The following is a 16,551-nucleotide window of genomic DNA, read 5'->3' on the forward strand; positions in this document are numbered from 1 at the left end:
AAATTGAAGGCACTTGACTTCACAGGTAAGAGGAAAGAATTCATATTTTTTTAAAAATAAATAAATAATCGATTTATATCTTTCACTTCACTTTCTTAAGACTGGTTTTTATTGTTTAAATAAAATCAAATGTATCCAAATTAAGTCTCAAAACATCTTTATTTTCTAAAAAGTCCAACTTCGGTCAATTAGGCCATCCTCAAGGACAATTTATTACAAAACAGCTATTATTATTTACTATTATTAGCTATTACTATTATACATTGATTTTTAATAAATTTAGCAATTAACAATATTATTAATAAATAGCATACCTTAAAAACCAATTTACAATCATATAAATTATTTAAACAATTTTTCTGCAGACTATTCTGCCCAGGTCACTAGTTTCGGTAAAAATTAACCAATGAGATAATATAATATTGGGGAATTATATTAATTTATTAATAAGCTATCCTTAGCTTAAGTATAATTACCTATTTTGTCACTATTTCATTAATATTAAACTTTTACTTATAATCAATTTAACTTTATTACACCTTGTTATCATAACAATATTTGTAACCTTCCCTACACTCAGGCCAAGTATAACTTTTATTTATTTCAAATTTATTTTGGTTAAAATTCTTATTTTTTCTTATTCTTAAAATTCATATCAAAGTTAATTCTAAATATTAACATAATTTTTATCCATAGTTTTCATAAATTTTGCTTAAAATGTCTGCATAGTGTTGGTTTAGCATTATAGTCTGTTTTAAAATTCACTATATAATTAATGATGATAATTTTCTTTATATAAAATTATTATATTATCAAAATCAAATATTTTCTGGTTTATGGCTGCATGTTAAAGGAGTGCTGTTTTTTCGGGATTCTTCTTCTTATTTTTTATTTCGTTACGGTACTTGAATTCATTAAAAATGTATACATTTTTTTATAAACAGATTCCATCGGTCATGAACAGCGTTATATAATTGGTTTAGCACCTTGCTTTGTATCACCATTACTTGCCAAAAACTTGACTTCACAGATAATAAAAGTTACATTAGTCGGAGGAAAGAATTCAGATTTATTTTTAAATAAATAAATAATTGATGATGATGAAATTCGTTTTCCTGGCCCTTCGGCCATTTTAATGTTTTTTGCGAACTTTCATATTATTGTAAATTGCTTGTCTGAATCCAATAGGAATCTAGAGCTTAATTCTGAAACTAAGATGAGCTTAAATTGAAACGATTTCACGATGTTGTCCTGTAGTTATCATCAGACATATACATAAGTACCAGTTAGTACAAGTCGCTACATATTTATTTATTCCTGTCCAAAGGATTTTTATAAGTAAATTATTGCAATTTCTAGAATAACTTACATATTTAGTACTCTTCAAATCTCATAACTATTTACGTAAATACATAACAAACCAGTTATTCCAATTAGAGGCCATTAGTAAAGTTCGAAAGGAATGAACATTATTTGCAGTAATCAGGAAATTTATTTACAGTTCTGACAGAGCTATAAGTTCAAAAAATAATTTTAGTTAGACAAAAAAACTAAAAATCGGGTGAGGTAAGCGCATGTACTTTCTCCTACCATCCTACACGTGTCCCCAAGTTTCAGATCTTGAAAATATCGCTATTTTAGTAGTTTTCGAGAAAGAAAAAAAAATCTAAAAAAGGTGAAAATTATGAACTAACAATTTTTATTATATATATATTTTTTATATACAAATTTGTATTATCGAGGTAGGGATGACGAACATATATTTAGTTTTATATAAAAATATAAAAGAAAACTAATTATATTTATATTTATTGGTATTTTAAACACAAGACGATTTCTTATTATGATTTTTACAAACTAATTACATTCCTTAATAGAAGAATATTTTTTAACAATATTAATTCTTATGTAATTGATTATTCTTATTTATTTATTTTTATTTGTCGACGTTTCGGACTCTTTCACCCATCATCAGGACTAAAATACCGTTCCTTGTCAATTATTCATATAATTATATTTTTTCCTAGTTATGTTCAAATGCTAAATGGTATGTTTTTATAATTTTAATTATCTGCATATCTTACTCACATATCTTTGTATGTGTAGAAGGAAACAGTGCAAATATATGTGATAATGCATACAGATAATGTAAGATAAGTTTCCATGAACAATTTGAACATGACTAGCACAAAATGTAATTATATAATTGAAAAATAAACTAAAGAAACGGTATCAATATACATAGAAACGATGTTTCATGCCGAAGAAGGAAAAAAAAGTTTAATTTTGTAAAATTAGTTTAATGAAAATTGCAGAAATAATAGTTTAATTTATCAATATAATTCTTAATGTAAATTCGTACATTGCATTATTTCAGTAATAAATATTTATATTTTAAGTAGTATCGATTAAGAATTTAAGTGCAATATATTGACAATACATTTGTAAATTTATACACAAATTTTACAAAATTAAACTTTTTTTTTCTTCTTCGTCATGAAAAATATTTTCTTCCTACACCTTCTTCTTTCACTTCTGAACCTAATTAATAGTATTAATTATAAATTAGCATCCCTTAAACTATAATTTCATTCCGCATGAAATGTTAAAAGTTTACAGGATATACCTCCCAGGTCTAATATACTATGGTTAAAATTAAGGAATAAAATAACAAACCAATATGGAAAAATCAATTAATAAATAAATATGATTATCTTATTGGTTTGTTGTTTCATAGGTTAATTTTAACTGTAATATATTATGCCTGCCCAGAATAACTTGCAAATTTTTAACAGTTGATGTAGGACTGCAAAATTATAGTTTAAGATATGATAATTCATAATTAATAATATTTTTTAATACTGTTAATAATAAGTTTACAATAAAAGTTTTTATTTAAGAAATTGAACTAGATGATGGCCTAGTTGGCCGAAACGTTGAACGTATGAAGTTATTAATAAAGTTTGTTGAGACTTTATGGATGTAACTTATTTTAATTACCTACATATTAAGTCATATTTTATACTCAAATTTTGCAAGGAATCCAGATGTGGATGAAGCTATATTAAACAACAAAAAAAGGTTTTGTTCTAACGAGTGAAGGTTTCATGTCCTTTATGGCTTTTCATGGTTTTAAAAAATAAAAAAAAGTATCTGTTATTTTTTTTAACATAACAACTTTACGAATAACGAAAAATAAGAAACAATTGATTATAGTATAATTATGAAAAAATATATATACTTCATGATGATGAGATGTCATTCTGGAAATATTCTAGAAACAACTTTACCAAGTCACTTAGCAGTAATATAAATCACCAGCGACTTCCCAAGAAGATATATTAAATAATATTAAACATTTTCTAACATTTAACAGTGTTTAAACACTTGATAGGGGTGACTGGGTCACTAAGGAACTATTTTAAAATATAATTATAAAAACAGTTTTATTTTGTAGGCAATTGCATCATTTCCTAATTGCCACATGTCTACTTTATTCATTTTGCATCATGGTGTGGTTGGAGAAAATAATTTTTAATTATGATTTTAGTTCCTGAGATTACTACTTAAATATACTGATGATTGAAGACATGATGTGTATTTACAACCATACCGGGTCTTCCATGCAATACTATAAGGTTAAATTGATTTCAATGATTTTTAATTGATATTATAACTCATTTTAGCTTACTATAAAATTTCATTGTTAGTTCATTCATAATGGCCTGTTCTTCATTTTTTTTTAAAGGAAAATTCCTTATTAATATAGAACAAAAATATTTGGAAATGTATTTTCTGAAAGTAGACTTCTGAGTTACTTCAGTATCATATTGAGGGTGCGATGTGAATCTGAGAAAAATTAAATATAATGTTTATTTATTCCTATTTTAAAATTGAAAGCACAATTTTTTATTTCTGAAAACTACCGAAATCTAGTTAAGGTATAGAAAAACTAAACAAGTTACTATGTAGAAAGAAATATTTAAAATCTCATCAAATCAAAAATATATATAATGTCTTCAATCATTAAGACTGAAAATGATTAAACTACTTTTAGAAAACTCATCATGCCATGAATGAATCACCCAATTCTTCTATTATGATTTAGCCATATATTATTTGTTTTATTACGTAATATTACAAACATACTGCGTCCTCAATGCAATACTATAAGATTAAATTGATTTAAAAGATTTTTAATTTATATTAAAACTCAGCTTTTAGCTTACTATAAAATTTCATTATTAGTCCATTCATAATGGCGTGCTCTATACTTACGTTTTCAAACAAATATCTGTATAATAATATAGAACAAAAAAGTTTTGAAATGTATTTTCTGAAAGATTAGACTTCTGAGTTACATCAGTATCTTACTGAGGGTGCGATATGAATCTAAGAAAAATTAAATTTAATGTTTATTTATTCCTATATTAAAATGAAAAGCACAATTTTTATTTCTGAAAACTATCGAAATCTAGTTAAGGTATAGAAAAATTAAACAAACCACTACGTAGAAAGAATATTCAAAGCAATAATATAATGTCTTCAATTATTAAGACCGAAAATAATTAAACTAATCTTAAAAAATCCATCAATGCCATGAATGAATCACAAAATTGTTCTTTTATGATTTAGTATATTATTCAATTTATTTGATCTAACTTCATTTATTCAAAGTTATTATTCCACTCACTCTCTAGACTTATTAAATTTTTAAAATGCTTTTTTATTTATCCTTTTTTGTTTTATATAATCTATTTCTTGAACTTAAATAAATATTTTTGGATAGAAATTTCACTTAATTTTTTTAATTAAAATCATGGTAGTTAAATGTGTACTTTTACTGATCTTAATTTATTTAATATATAATCAATTTAATTTTAAAAATGCCTAACCTCAGATCAAAATTATTAACTATTGTGTGCTCCTGATCGTATCATGGGCTATAATAATTCGGAAATAATATTCGGGAAGGGCGAAGGAAAGAAACCCTGGAATATATTTCCAGTTCCCAGGAGGAGAAAAAACATTTTTTTTTTCTCGAATTCATGTTTATTTCTATACAATCTGAGTTCTGAGTGATCCATTTAACTATTTTCTAACAAGGAAGGTTATTTTATTATTATTTATTTTCTGTTTTGTTTTTAATTGTAATTTTGAATAAATTTTAATGTAAAACACAAAAACAAAAATAAGAAATTTTAATTATATTCATAAGAAACTCTATTTTATAAGATCGTATAAATTAAATTAGGAAAAAATAAATCAAACGTTCCCTGGTTTTCAACATAAAACTGAAATAAACCAAACGCTCTTATTTAAATGCCATATAAATAGCCAATCTTTATTACTTCTATGTTGTATATATGCGCTATTAAACAAGAAAATACTTGGACTTATTGAATACGGCAGCTAAATAACTAGAAATCATAAGTGGCGTTAAATACTGCTACACGCTTAACAGTTTTATGGACATATTTATTTAGCAATTAAATTATTTAGAAGGTATTTTAGAAACTGTTCATTTATTTTTAATTGTAAAGTCGATAAATTAACTAATACATCATTAACATTCCGAGAAAGATAGTGAGATCAGTAAAGGATGCATACAAGGACATTAGTATTGAAATCATTTTAGAATTTATTTGATTGTAATAAATTTATCGAACCACCTTATAACAATAGATTTGGTAAACGTACCTTAAACTGTATGGTACCATATTTGTTCAATCGTTTACCATAAGAACTAATAAATATATATATATCGCAAAGAGAGAGAGAGAGAGAAATACTTTATTTATCTATCCTGCCTAAATACATCAGGTTGCTATCTCACACAGCATACTTATCAATCCGTAATCGGACATATATAAATTACACATACATGGTATAATCAGATATAAAGAGATATAATAATAAGATATAATAAACAATTTTTTTCCCTATAGTTTCCTTTTACAATCAATTTCGGTATGTATAACAAATACAAATGTTTCGATTCATTCCTATTTTTCTTTCTCATTTCTGCTCCTCCAATTTCACCATTTCACAATTTTTTAATTCACACGATCAACAAATTCGCTCTCCGGAATTCACCCTCCTAGATCCTCTTCAGTGACCCGCTAAACAAATTCAATATTAGACGGCAATGTAAGATCAGACCATCATTCATAGTCACAGCAGTAGATCAGTTTACCAAAAACAAACAAATAGATACATTTTACGAGAATAAGACTAACACATAGATTCAAAGGAAAATATAATAAAAAGCCGGTTACAACACTTGAATGGATAAATTTTTAAATAAAGTAAAAAAAAAAAAAAAGAAAAAAAACTTAGAATAAATAATAAAATAAAAAAATATTTGATTGGGTACTTTCTTACCTCTATGATTCCCAATAACTGATTTTGATTTAACAAATGACCGTATCTCCCTGTAGTTTTTCTTAACTCCAAATAATTATTCATTATATTATATTATCTCTGTATGTGTGTTCAGTCATATATATTATTTATTTAGATATAAATAGATTCTTCTTTTTATCGTATTCTAGTATCATTTTGTTTTATTGTATCCTTTAGCTACTATTTAGTTTTAACAATTTTCATTTTTTATATTAAATGCCATGTTACATATAGTATATATTATTCTATGTAATATAATATTATATCTTATTTTTGATTTTAATCAAGTTCATTCCATACTTATAATGAATTCATTAGCTCATTATTAACTAATTGCAAATTTGCGTCATTATTATTCACTTCAAAACGTCTTTCAATTATTTTTATTATTATTATTTTTTTTTTATCTGTTTCTTTTTTACTTCAATTTAATTTTAGTATTTGTTAATTGAATAATTAGTTTTATGACTAAAGATTAATTCATATTGTACTGATTTAACTTATAAATTGTAGTAGCCTCCACAACGACCTAATAGTCAAAGTGTAAAAAATAAATTTCAATCAGATCTATCATTTTATGTGTTATTTTGGCACCGACCGATAGATGTTGTCATCTGGTCGGATCATATTTGATGTAATGAAATAAAATTAAAAAAAAAATAAATAAAAAATTTAATTTAATTTTAATTACAATACAATTCCGATAATTCGCAATACTATTGGACCTCGGTTAGGTAAAGAAATATAAAGATTTTCAAAGAGCCGAGAATATGAATAATCAAAAAACTGAAATTTCGAGTTTCTAAATCTATTTTAAAAACTTTAACACAAAAATGTTTTATCAATAATATCTACATATTTGTTCTAACTTTTTGTCTTAAGCTCAAAAATCTTTTATGTCTACCAATCTACTTCGTAAAAGCGTTATTGTTCCTCTCTTATCTTTCTCAGAGCATGGAGCTTGTTTAAGTTATCCATGCTTTGTTTATTCCAAGAAACTTGCCACTTAATTGACTCAAAAATGTCTTTGAGCTAGAACGAAGCTTTTACATTAGTACACTGCACTATTACCAGGAAATCATGAATCCAAGAACTTCTTTGGCATCGAAATGAATAAATTCTCAGGAATGAGCGAGGAAACAAAAATTAGAATTGTTTCTTTGCCTTGGCAGATTCTAATGGAATTTATGAATTGACGGAATGTGACTCATAGAGATGATAATGTACCTTATTGTGTCGATTGCATAATGTAAGTACACATATTGTAAAATCACTTAATTGAATCGACTGATTTTATGTTTTGGTGAATTTAATAAATTATATCCTAATAAGTTATTTAAACCGAATTCTATTCAGTATCATTTGTACTTAACAATATTAATTTCTAAAAAAAAAAAAAATATTTCTTTATTAATAATAAACATTGTTAAGTATTACGGAATGAATTATATTTTCATATTTTTTTATTGCAGAAACAGTCATATATTATATGACTACTTTCTTTTTCTTATTTTTATCAACTACTTATTTATGTAAACAATTTTCATGGCGCCAAGCCATTGGCTAAAAACTATCATTTATTTCTTCTTTATTTTCGAGCTTTATAATTTCTAATATAGTATATTGCTAATATTTATTGCGAAACCAGTAAGTAAATTATTTAGAAATATTGTTTAAAAATTGGAAACTTCATATTCATAAAAACGGAAATAAAAGTATAAAATGTGCTAAATGAAAGCCCCGCAATGAGTAATGACGTAGATAACCATTAACATTTTAAAAATTTTAATTTCTCCAACAGGTAATTCGCATTATGCTCAAATAACAGTCGTACGTTTAATTTACGTTAGGTTAATGCGATAAGACAAAACTTTTAAAGTTTACACAACTTCTGGATTCAAATAAAAATGCAGAAATCATCTATGAAACATCTTAATGATCAATCTTAACAAAAATTTATAAAGCTATATATTTACTATCTATATATATTAAGCTACATATTAATTTTTTTTAATGGATTTTCCGGGACCTTTTTTACAAGAAAGGTTACTTTTAGATTTAAGACAATAGCTTGGATAATACTCACAAATTATTTTGTAGCGTTTATTAATATAAATAATCAGTATTATGGTGAACATTAGAATATTCTTATTTATTTTAATACACAATATCATGTTTATATAATATATAATTATAATCAATACTATTTTTATATAATTAACTAATCAAATTCATCTCATGAAAAATTAAATAGGTTCTTCCAAAGTTTCTGCACTAAAAATTAATAATAAAAAAAAAATATGGGCAATATTGTTTTCTTACCCCTGCGTTAAAGGAATTAAGTCGGACACAGTTTTAAGAAAAACAGAATTGAAAATGTTGGCCTTTTGTACAATCAGTTTTTGTATGAAGTGCCTTACACTATATGACAGGTTGTTTACTGTTAAGCTCGTGTGTCTAAAATCTATGTTTGTGAAGATAACCCCTAAACGTAGATATAAAATGATATTGATGTTGCCAGAGGTACATTAAGAATGTAAACTTAATTTTTCATTATAGGCTTTTGGTTAAGGTTATAAATGTTTGGAATGAAACTTGTAACACATTGAAACAAATAAGAGTGCACATCACCGATCATTATTTTCTGGAACTATTATTTTTAATGAAATTGGTTCCTTGAAATTCCAAATTCATCATTATGGCATATTTTTTTTTTACTTGACCTTCTGATTTATTATTGTTGAGTGAAAGAAATGGCCCATCAGGTAGCGGTATGTGTTAAAGCAGAATTCCAGCCCCCTGGAACTGTGATCGGTCCGGGTTCATTTCCCACACGAGGAAGTCAAAATATATTTTCGTGACAGGCCCATGTCATAGTCCACAATCTATCTACACAGCGTTAGTGAATAAATAGTCCATCTTTCTTACATTACTTGATATATTGAAACAGAGCGCGTAAACCTAATAAAATAATAGGGATACATTTGATGTAAGGTGAGATCTAACCCATTTTATGCAAGAAATCAGATTGAAAGATGCAGGGTTAATTTGAAATAGAATTTATCCATAGTTTTTATTTAGCGCGCTGTAAAACTTTTATGTTTTGACTTTTTTATGTGTATCCACTGTTTGATTAAGTACAAAATTTATGAAAAACCATTTGTCGCTTCCTTCAAGAATGAAGGAATAAAATCTTTCTAAAACAAAAGGAATAAAAAGTTAGTTCAATTAACAAGTTTAATAAACCTTTTACGCTTTTATAATAACTTCAGTTTTGATTGTCAAGCCAAATGGTTGCCGAATTGAATGAGGAAAAAGTGGTATATCACAATAGATCATTAAGTTTTCCTTTTGTTATTTATAACTAACTACCATTCTGCCCAAACTCAAAATTTAATAATAATCATCAAGGTTTTCTAAAAAATATAATCCACATTAGGTTGGATTAATTCAAAAAGTTTAGGATAAATAATTATTCAAAGCAAGTGAAGCCTTAGTGATGTTTTGATCTACCGCTGTTGGCCAGGCTACCGTTTGATAGAGTAGGCTTCTAACTTGAATATTAGTTCAGTGCATTAGGAATGAATATTATTATTGTTTTCTCTCTCGACAAAATGGATGAAATAGTTAAAACCAGGTTAATTTTAAGTATATTGGCATTCCGCATTTAGGTAATACCTGACTACACAATTTTTATAGAAATTGAGTTGTACAGAATATTTTATCAACATTTTCCCGATATCTAACCTTAGTTTGAGACTTGAGCTAAGGTAATCAGCAGTGAATGCTATGGAAACTCAACATTGATCGGTTTTAGGTAACATTTCACCATCAAAGCAAAACACTGATTTACATAAAATTGACCCATAAGCGGCTATATCTTGAATTTTGAGTAATTTTTTCTTTAAACAATTAAAAAAAATAAGAACGATCTTCATAAAAACATTATGTCACTTACCAATGTCAAAGTGATATTAAGGGGATTAAATCGATTTGACAAAGCGTTAACAGGAACAAATTTCTATAGGTACTAATTGGATGGAGAAGTGTTGGATACAAATTCGATATATGAGCTTGGAGAATAAGCTATTGGTACAAATCGTTTCTACCCAATTAGAGATATAAACAGGCCGTTAATTTTTAATCCACCAGACTCATCTTTCTAAAAAATTAGCCGGAAGAAATTTCGGAATATCTGTATCTATTGTCAGATACAGATGAACTTATCTTTCGTTTTAACGTACTCTTAATAGAATATCTTGTCATAATTATTGTATTTTTAACCAAAAATCAAATGTTGAATGTAGCTAACTAAAATTTTATCAGTGTAACAAAAGTACATTTATTAAAGTCGTATATTTTTATTTTTAATTTGAGACAACTGCAAGCTTTCCTAGTTCACTAAAAACATTAAAACTAAAAGAAAAAGAAAATATCAATTTCCGTAAATTAATAAATGATGTAGGTATTAATGAAATTAAAAGATATTATTTTGAGCGTAAACATAACGAACAAAATTTTTCAATACATGATTCTCCACTCCCGCCACACGCAAAAAAAACCTTACATGAAAGAGAACATTATTCAAACATTGAGTGTTTAAATTATAATACTAGCGCTGCTAAAAATAATATTGACTATTAAAAAACTAATTAACCAAAATCATTTATAGTTTAATGCTTTTAGCAGAATGTTTTTTATTTAATTTATTTATAAAATAAATTAATTTATTGAATATTATTAGTTCGTGCATTGGTACATGGTATATATTGTGAATCGTTTCACAAATGAAAAATACTAAACTGTTAATATTAGTATATAAATCATGCTTTACATTTCTTAAAACGGGAAGCGGAAATTCTTTGCACCCCAATCGTCTACTTCAAAAGGATATTGAAATATTATTATAAATAGCTCTATTATTTCCATACCTTCGGATTTAGAACATAAGATTGTAGATGGTTTATAAATTTAAGATTTTAAAAGAAAGGAAGAATGATTTTTTAAAAAATGCATATAAGTATTTTTCAGTAAATTTTATAATTTCTTAAAATAATTTTGATTGGTATTACATTTAAAATTGTAATTACAAGTTTAACTGTATAAACAAAATCATTTTAAGCTCAACAAAGGGATTAAACCAGTTAAGTTTCCTTTAAGGAAAATTGAAAAAGAAGAAAGAATTTTATCCCAAAGAATTCTTACCGGTAGAATTCGGTACCTTTCTCTTCCGAGACCAAGAGGCGAACAAGGACGTAAATAAATATCCGAATATACAGTATGTGAAAATGCTACACGGAAATTTCAGTTTTAATAACGAATACTTTATTTTAAAATATCCGAGGTAAATAAGCATATATTTTATAATAAAGAAATATCTAACATTAAATTTCTATACCCATACAATGAATGATCACATGATCATATCTGCATGGAGCAGAACAAAGGTCACTTAATCACGTTAACATGGAAACAACAAAGGTATAATACACTCAGTTCACCAACTAAATAAACCTAGCTTCAAAATCTACGAATTTCTTCCAGTGAAACTTAATTATTAATATAAAAAATAAATAAAAAACTGACCCTATCGTAGTGGGGGTGGTGGTGGTGGAAGTGGGAGAAGTGCGGGGGCGGGGGCGGTGGCCTGGCGGCGGCGGAAGTGCTCGGCCGCTGGTACAGGTACGGGTAGTAGGCCTGGTAGACCACTTCCGGACAGCTCATCCCTCTCTGCGGCTCACATCCACTCACCGAGGAGGTCGGCTCACTACTGGCCGTTTGGGTGGACCGTCGCCATCATAGCCCCGCCCACTTGGCTCAGGGGCCAATCACGAGCTGGCCACTCCCACCTTCCCCGCCCATCACACTGGACCCTTTGTGCCGCGCCGCCGGTCGATGAATAGACAGCTGGGGGTAAATTACTCAAATCATCCCAGGATTTAATTGTTGTCGACAAGATTAGCCACTCTCCTCTTAGAGGCTTATTTTTTATTTATCTTTATAATCCCTACAATTTTTTAACGTTTTCAGATAAATCCGAATCAGACCATAAAATAATGAGAATATATTTATTACATATTTAATTTATTATTTTACATAATACAATTTATATTTATAAATATCTAACATATAATTCTGAAGAATTTGTTTATTTGCAACATAATTTAATTAACTACCAAAGTTACTTAGTGTGTTAGATAGGTTAATAGTTCGAACAGTATATTCTATATTTTACCCAGAATCAAAATGTAAAATAAGGTAAATGTTTTCAAAGTTAGAGAAGTTGTTCCAATGGAATAAGGTAGCAATTGAACAGGGCAATATTCACTCTAATTATTTTTGGTTTATTATTTTCTGTGACATCGAAGATGAATCCTTAACCTTCCCCTTCTCCTGTTCATCTATAGCAGTAATTCCTAATCCATAGAAGTCACGGACCATTTAGCCGGAAATATATGAAAATTAGGTGGCATAAAAGTACGTTTTGAGTCACTTTTATATACCACTTCCCTGTGAAAACTTTTTATCTAAAACACAAAAATCAGGAAAATGAATTTTAAAAAAAGTTCTAACAATAAATCAGCACAAAAATATATTGCGGAACCCTCCCGCGTACCACCGGTTGAGAATCAGTGATCCACAAAAAGCTTTAGGCTTTAAAAATCAAGATACAACCCTTTTATTAATTTTTTTATGACTCCCCTTTCCTGGTCATTTCTAACATACGGGGGAGTGGTTGGAGGGGGAGAGGAGGGAGGTTACTGCTTAATACTTAATTGGGTACTACCCCATTCTCACCATGGTGGGGAGTCAAGATTTTATTTCGTGGGACTCCAGGCCAGATTCGAACTGGTACCTCTGCAGTTCCAAGGTTATAACCTACGCCTCATCTCTCATGGCTATACAGATGGACTAAGCGGTCCGTGTTGTTGCAAATTAGTATATAGTTTATTTCAGTATAAAATCTAAAGTCCCTAATTTAGAGACCCTCCATATTCGTGGCTCCTAATTCGTTTAAGACTAACGAATCTGTTGTCATGATAACTTCGTACGCGTGGAAACTGATGTACGTCGAAAACTTTGTAATAAGTTTGAAACAACTGTTTCATGTAAAAATATATTTTCGCTTTGATCCGATATCTTAAGAATTATTTGATGAATATTTTCCGAACAATATTTGGTTTTAGGGCGAAAATGTCAAATTTTTGATTAGGGCCAACATTTTTTTGTTCTTTTACTTGTATCAAGTATTGTAAAAATGTTATTTTAACATCATAAATTGAGCCATAAATTCCGTATTTCTGATTTATGTCACTTTAATTGTTTGCGATTCTAAGATAGTACTATGTTTGAAGTACCACCAATGGGTGGTTCCTTCCCAAGATTTTCAAGTGTATATGAAACATACTACATATTTACTTATTGTATTATTTTGTACAGTTGTAAATTACAATAAATAAATAAATAAATAAAAAAAAGATAGTACTAGTTCGTAGTGAGAATTTGTTCTAAAACGTAATATAAAAATGTTTATGATGTAATGAAAAAATAACTACATACTGCTGTTTATTTGGTTCAGTAATTAAAGAAAAAAAATAGGGAATTCCGATGAACCAACGTTTTAAAACCCGTTTTAGTGCTTCCTAGCCAGAAAAATATGTTTTATCGTAATAATTGTGACCACCCCTTGTGAAAGTTCAGATCGGCGGTCTCAGGCAGGTCTGGTCCTCAACTATTATTGTTGGGGTCAATAAAAAGTTCTCATTTATCAATACCAAAACTGCTATTGAGAGTAGAAGGAATACGATAAGAGAAGGAACTATCTTGGATTGATATAGGAGTAGATTTGGAAGAGCTAAGCCAAATGTAAATCTTTTCATGTTTATTAAAATTCCTAATAAAGTACAATTGTCAATTGAGCCTCTGAAAGCAAAAGTAGAGAGTCATTCTACTCTCATTACACTTCATTTTCATAATAAATAATTATTTAATACGTAACTAAGTGTATTAATTTTATTTTTTATAACCCCCCTTCCTAGTCAATTCTAGGATAATCTACTGGGTACAACACCACCTATTCTAACCATAGTGGAAGTTTTCATTTCGTGGAACCACCACAAAAATAAAAGTCAACCCCCAGGCCGGATTCGAACCGGCGCCGCTGCAGTCACGAGTCAGTCATAGCTGGTGCCATAACCCCACTCGGCTACGGATGCCATAGCTACCCTAAATTTTATTGTTTTTTAATATGTGAAAATATTGGATATGCCCGAGACTGACTCGTTTTATAGAGAAAGTTTGTTTTATTCCTTCCAAAAATTGTAATAGGACTTCCCCTAAACAGTTTAATATCTCAAAAGTACAGTTTATAATTTTGAAACCAATTTTACGTTGAATTGGTTTAATATCGAGATTATGTGTTGATATAATATAAAGATGATCTAGCCTCTAGGGGCTTGGTCAATTCAAGACCTGCCAAAGACGGAATTTATAATTTATGGATCTTGGCCGATTAGGACGGCCTTGGTAATTGATCGAGTCTGGCATCCAGGACTGCTATACAAGATCCGTAAATTCCTACCCCCTTCATACATCCTCATTATCCGTTATTATCTCTCCGACAGATTATTTCAAGTAAATTACAACGGCGCTTATTCATCCCCATTCCGTCATTCTGCTGGTGTACCTCAGGGTAGTATCCTTGGTCATATCCTTTATACAGTTTTCACAGCTGACATCCCAACCCATCCTAACACTATCCTCACCACGTATGCCGATGACACATGCCTAATGTCAGTGCACAATGATCCTTACATTGTATCCCAAACCCTCCAATCCCACATCACCACCCTTGAAGAATGAAGCCAAAACTGAAGAATTAAAATTAATTCCAATAAATCCCACCAAATCACATTTACACTTCGACGTAAACCCACGACCTCTTGTCCTACAGTATCCTTTAATAATACTCCACTTATTTCTGTAGAACAGATCCGTTACTTAGGACTACATCTCGACAAACGACTGACATGGAATCCTCATACAAGTCTAAAAAGACAAGAAACTGCTCGTAGATTCCGACTAATGCAACATTTACTAGACAAACGGTCTAAATTGCCAATCCATTACAAAAGACTGATCTACATGACTATTATAAGGCCTATCTGGAAATACGGAGTTGAGATTTGGGGCTCCACTAAACCACCAAATTCCTCCAGAATCCAATCCTTACAGTCCAAAATCATTCGTAAAATCTTTAATACCTCTTTACTTTGTCACAAATCAAGTCATCCATCAGGACCTCAATGTTCCAAATGTTGCCGATTTGGCCGGAACCAGATACCGTTCCTTCCATAATAAACTTCTTAACCACCCAAATCCACTTGTTTCTAACCTGGCTTCTCCTTCATTACCTAATAATCCTCCTAGGCGTCTGAAAAGAAGATGGCCTCGAGATCTTCTCCTCTAGAAATGTTATTGGAGTTCTATCAGTGGGTAGATCTCCACATGTTTGTATCATATCACTGTATCACCTACTGCAAATTTACTTGTTGTATATATGTGTATACAGTTGTAAATAACAATAAATAAATTATTAAAAAAAAATAAAATAATTTTTTTCACTTCTAGCTGCAAGTTGGTAGTACAACATAGCTTTAGCACCAATGGAGAACAATGTGAATCTATCAATATCAGAGAACTGAAAGCATAGTTTAAGAAATTGTTTGTTCTTACAGACCAACTAAATTCCGTAAATACGTCAAAAAAAATCCAAAGAGTGTTTTAATGAAACAAAAAAAATCTGCTCTGACTTGATTTACTTTACATGAGATTTTAAATCGGTAGGTGAAGGTGTTATATAGATTTATCAGAAAAATAAAGTTGCAGAGGTGCCTTTTGTATTAATAATTAACAAAGGTAAACAGCATGATATTTTATTTTTCATTGAAAATCAGTCTTACAAAAATGCAGATTTCCATTGATGTTATTATTTCATTTCTGATGGAAATAATACACGCTTGCATATACACAGCAAAGCATTCATAATTTGTCTGAGAGGAAAGATGGGTATGAATGAATATTCATGGTATGTGAATATGTAAATAATTACTTATTCGTATACTTAGTTACAAGAGTATGCAGACC

The 16,551-nt window shown here is 28.8% G+C and overlaps 1 protein-coding gene across 1 annotated transcript in view; it reads right to left on the reverse strand.

Moving 5' to 3' along the window:
• vg (vestigial) overlaps nucleotides 1-12,171 on the reverse strand; it is a 197,200-nt gene extending 185,029 nt beyond the window's left edge. The window contains exon 1 of the mRNA XM_014419813.2: nucleotides 11,992-12,171. Coding sequence (XP_014275299.1) covers nucleotides 11,992-12,129 — 138 coding nt within the window. The 5' untranslated portion in view covers nucleotides 12,130-12,171. The remainder of the gene's footprint in view (nucleotides 1-11,991) is intronic.
• Nucleotides 12,172-16,551: the final 4,380 nt, after the last annotated feature.

This window comes from Halyomorpha halys, unplaced genomic scaffold (genome assembly GCF_000696795.3).
Source record: "Halyomorpha halys isolate HHAL.00 unplaced genomic scaffold, Hhal_1.1 Scaffold251.1, whole genome shotgun sequence".
Lineage (NCBI taxonomy): Eukaryota > Metazoa > Arthropoda > Insecta > Hemiptera > Pentatomidae > Halyomorpha > Halyomorpha halys.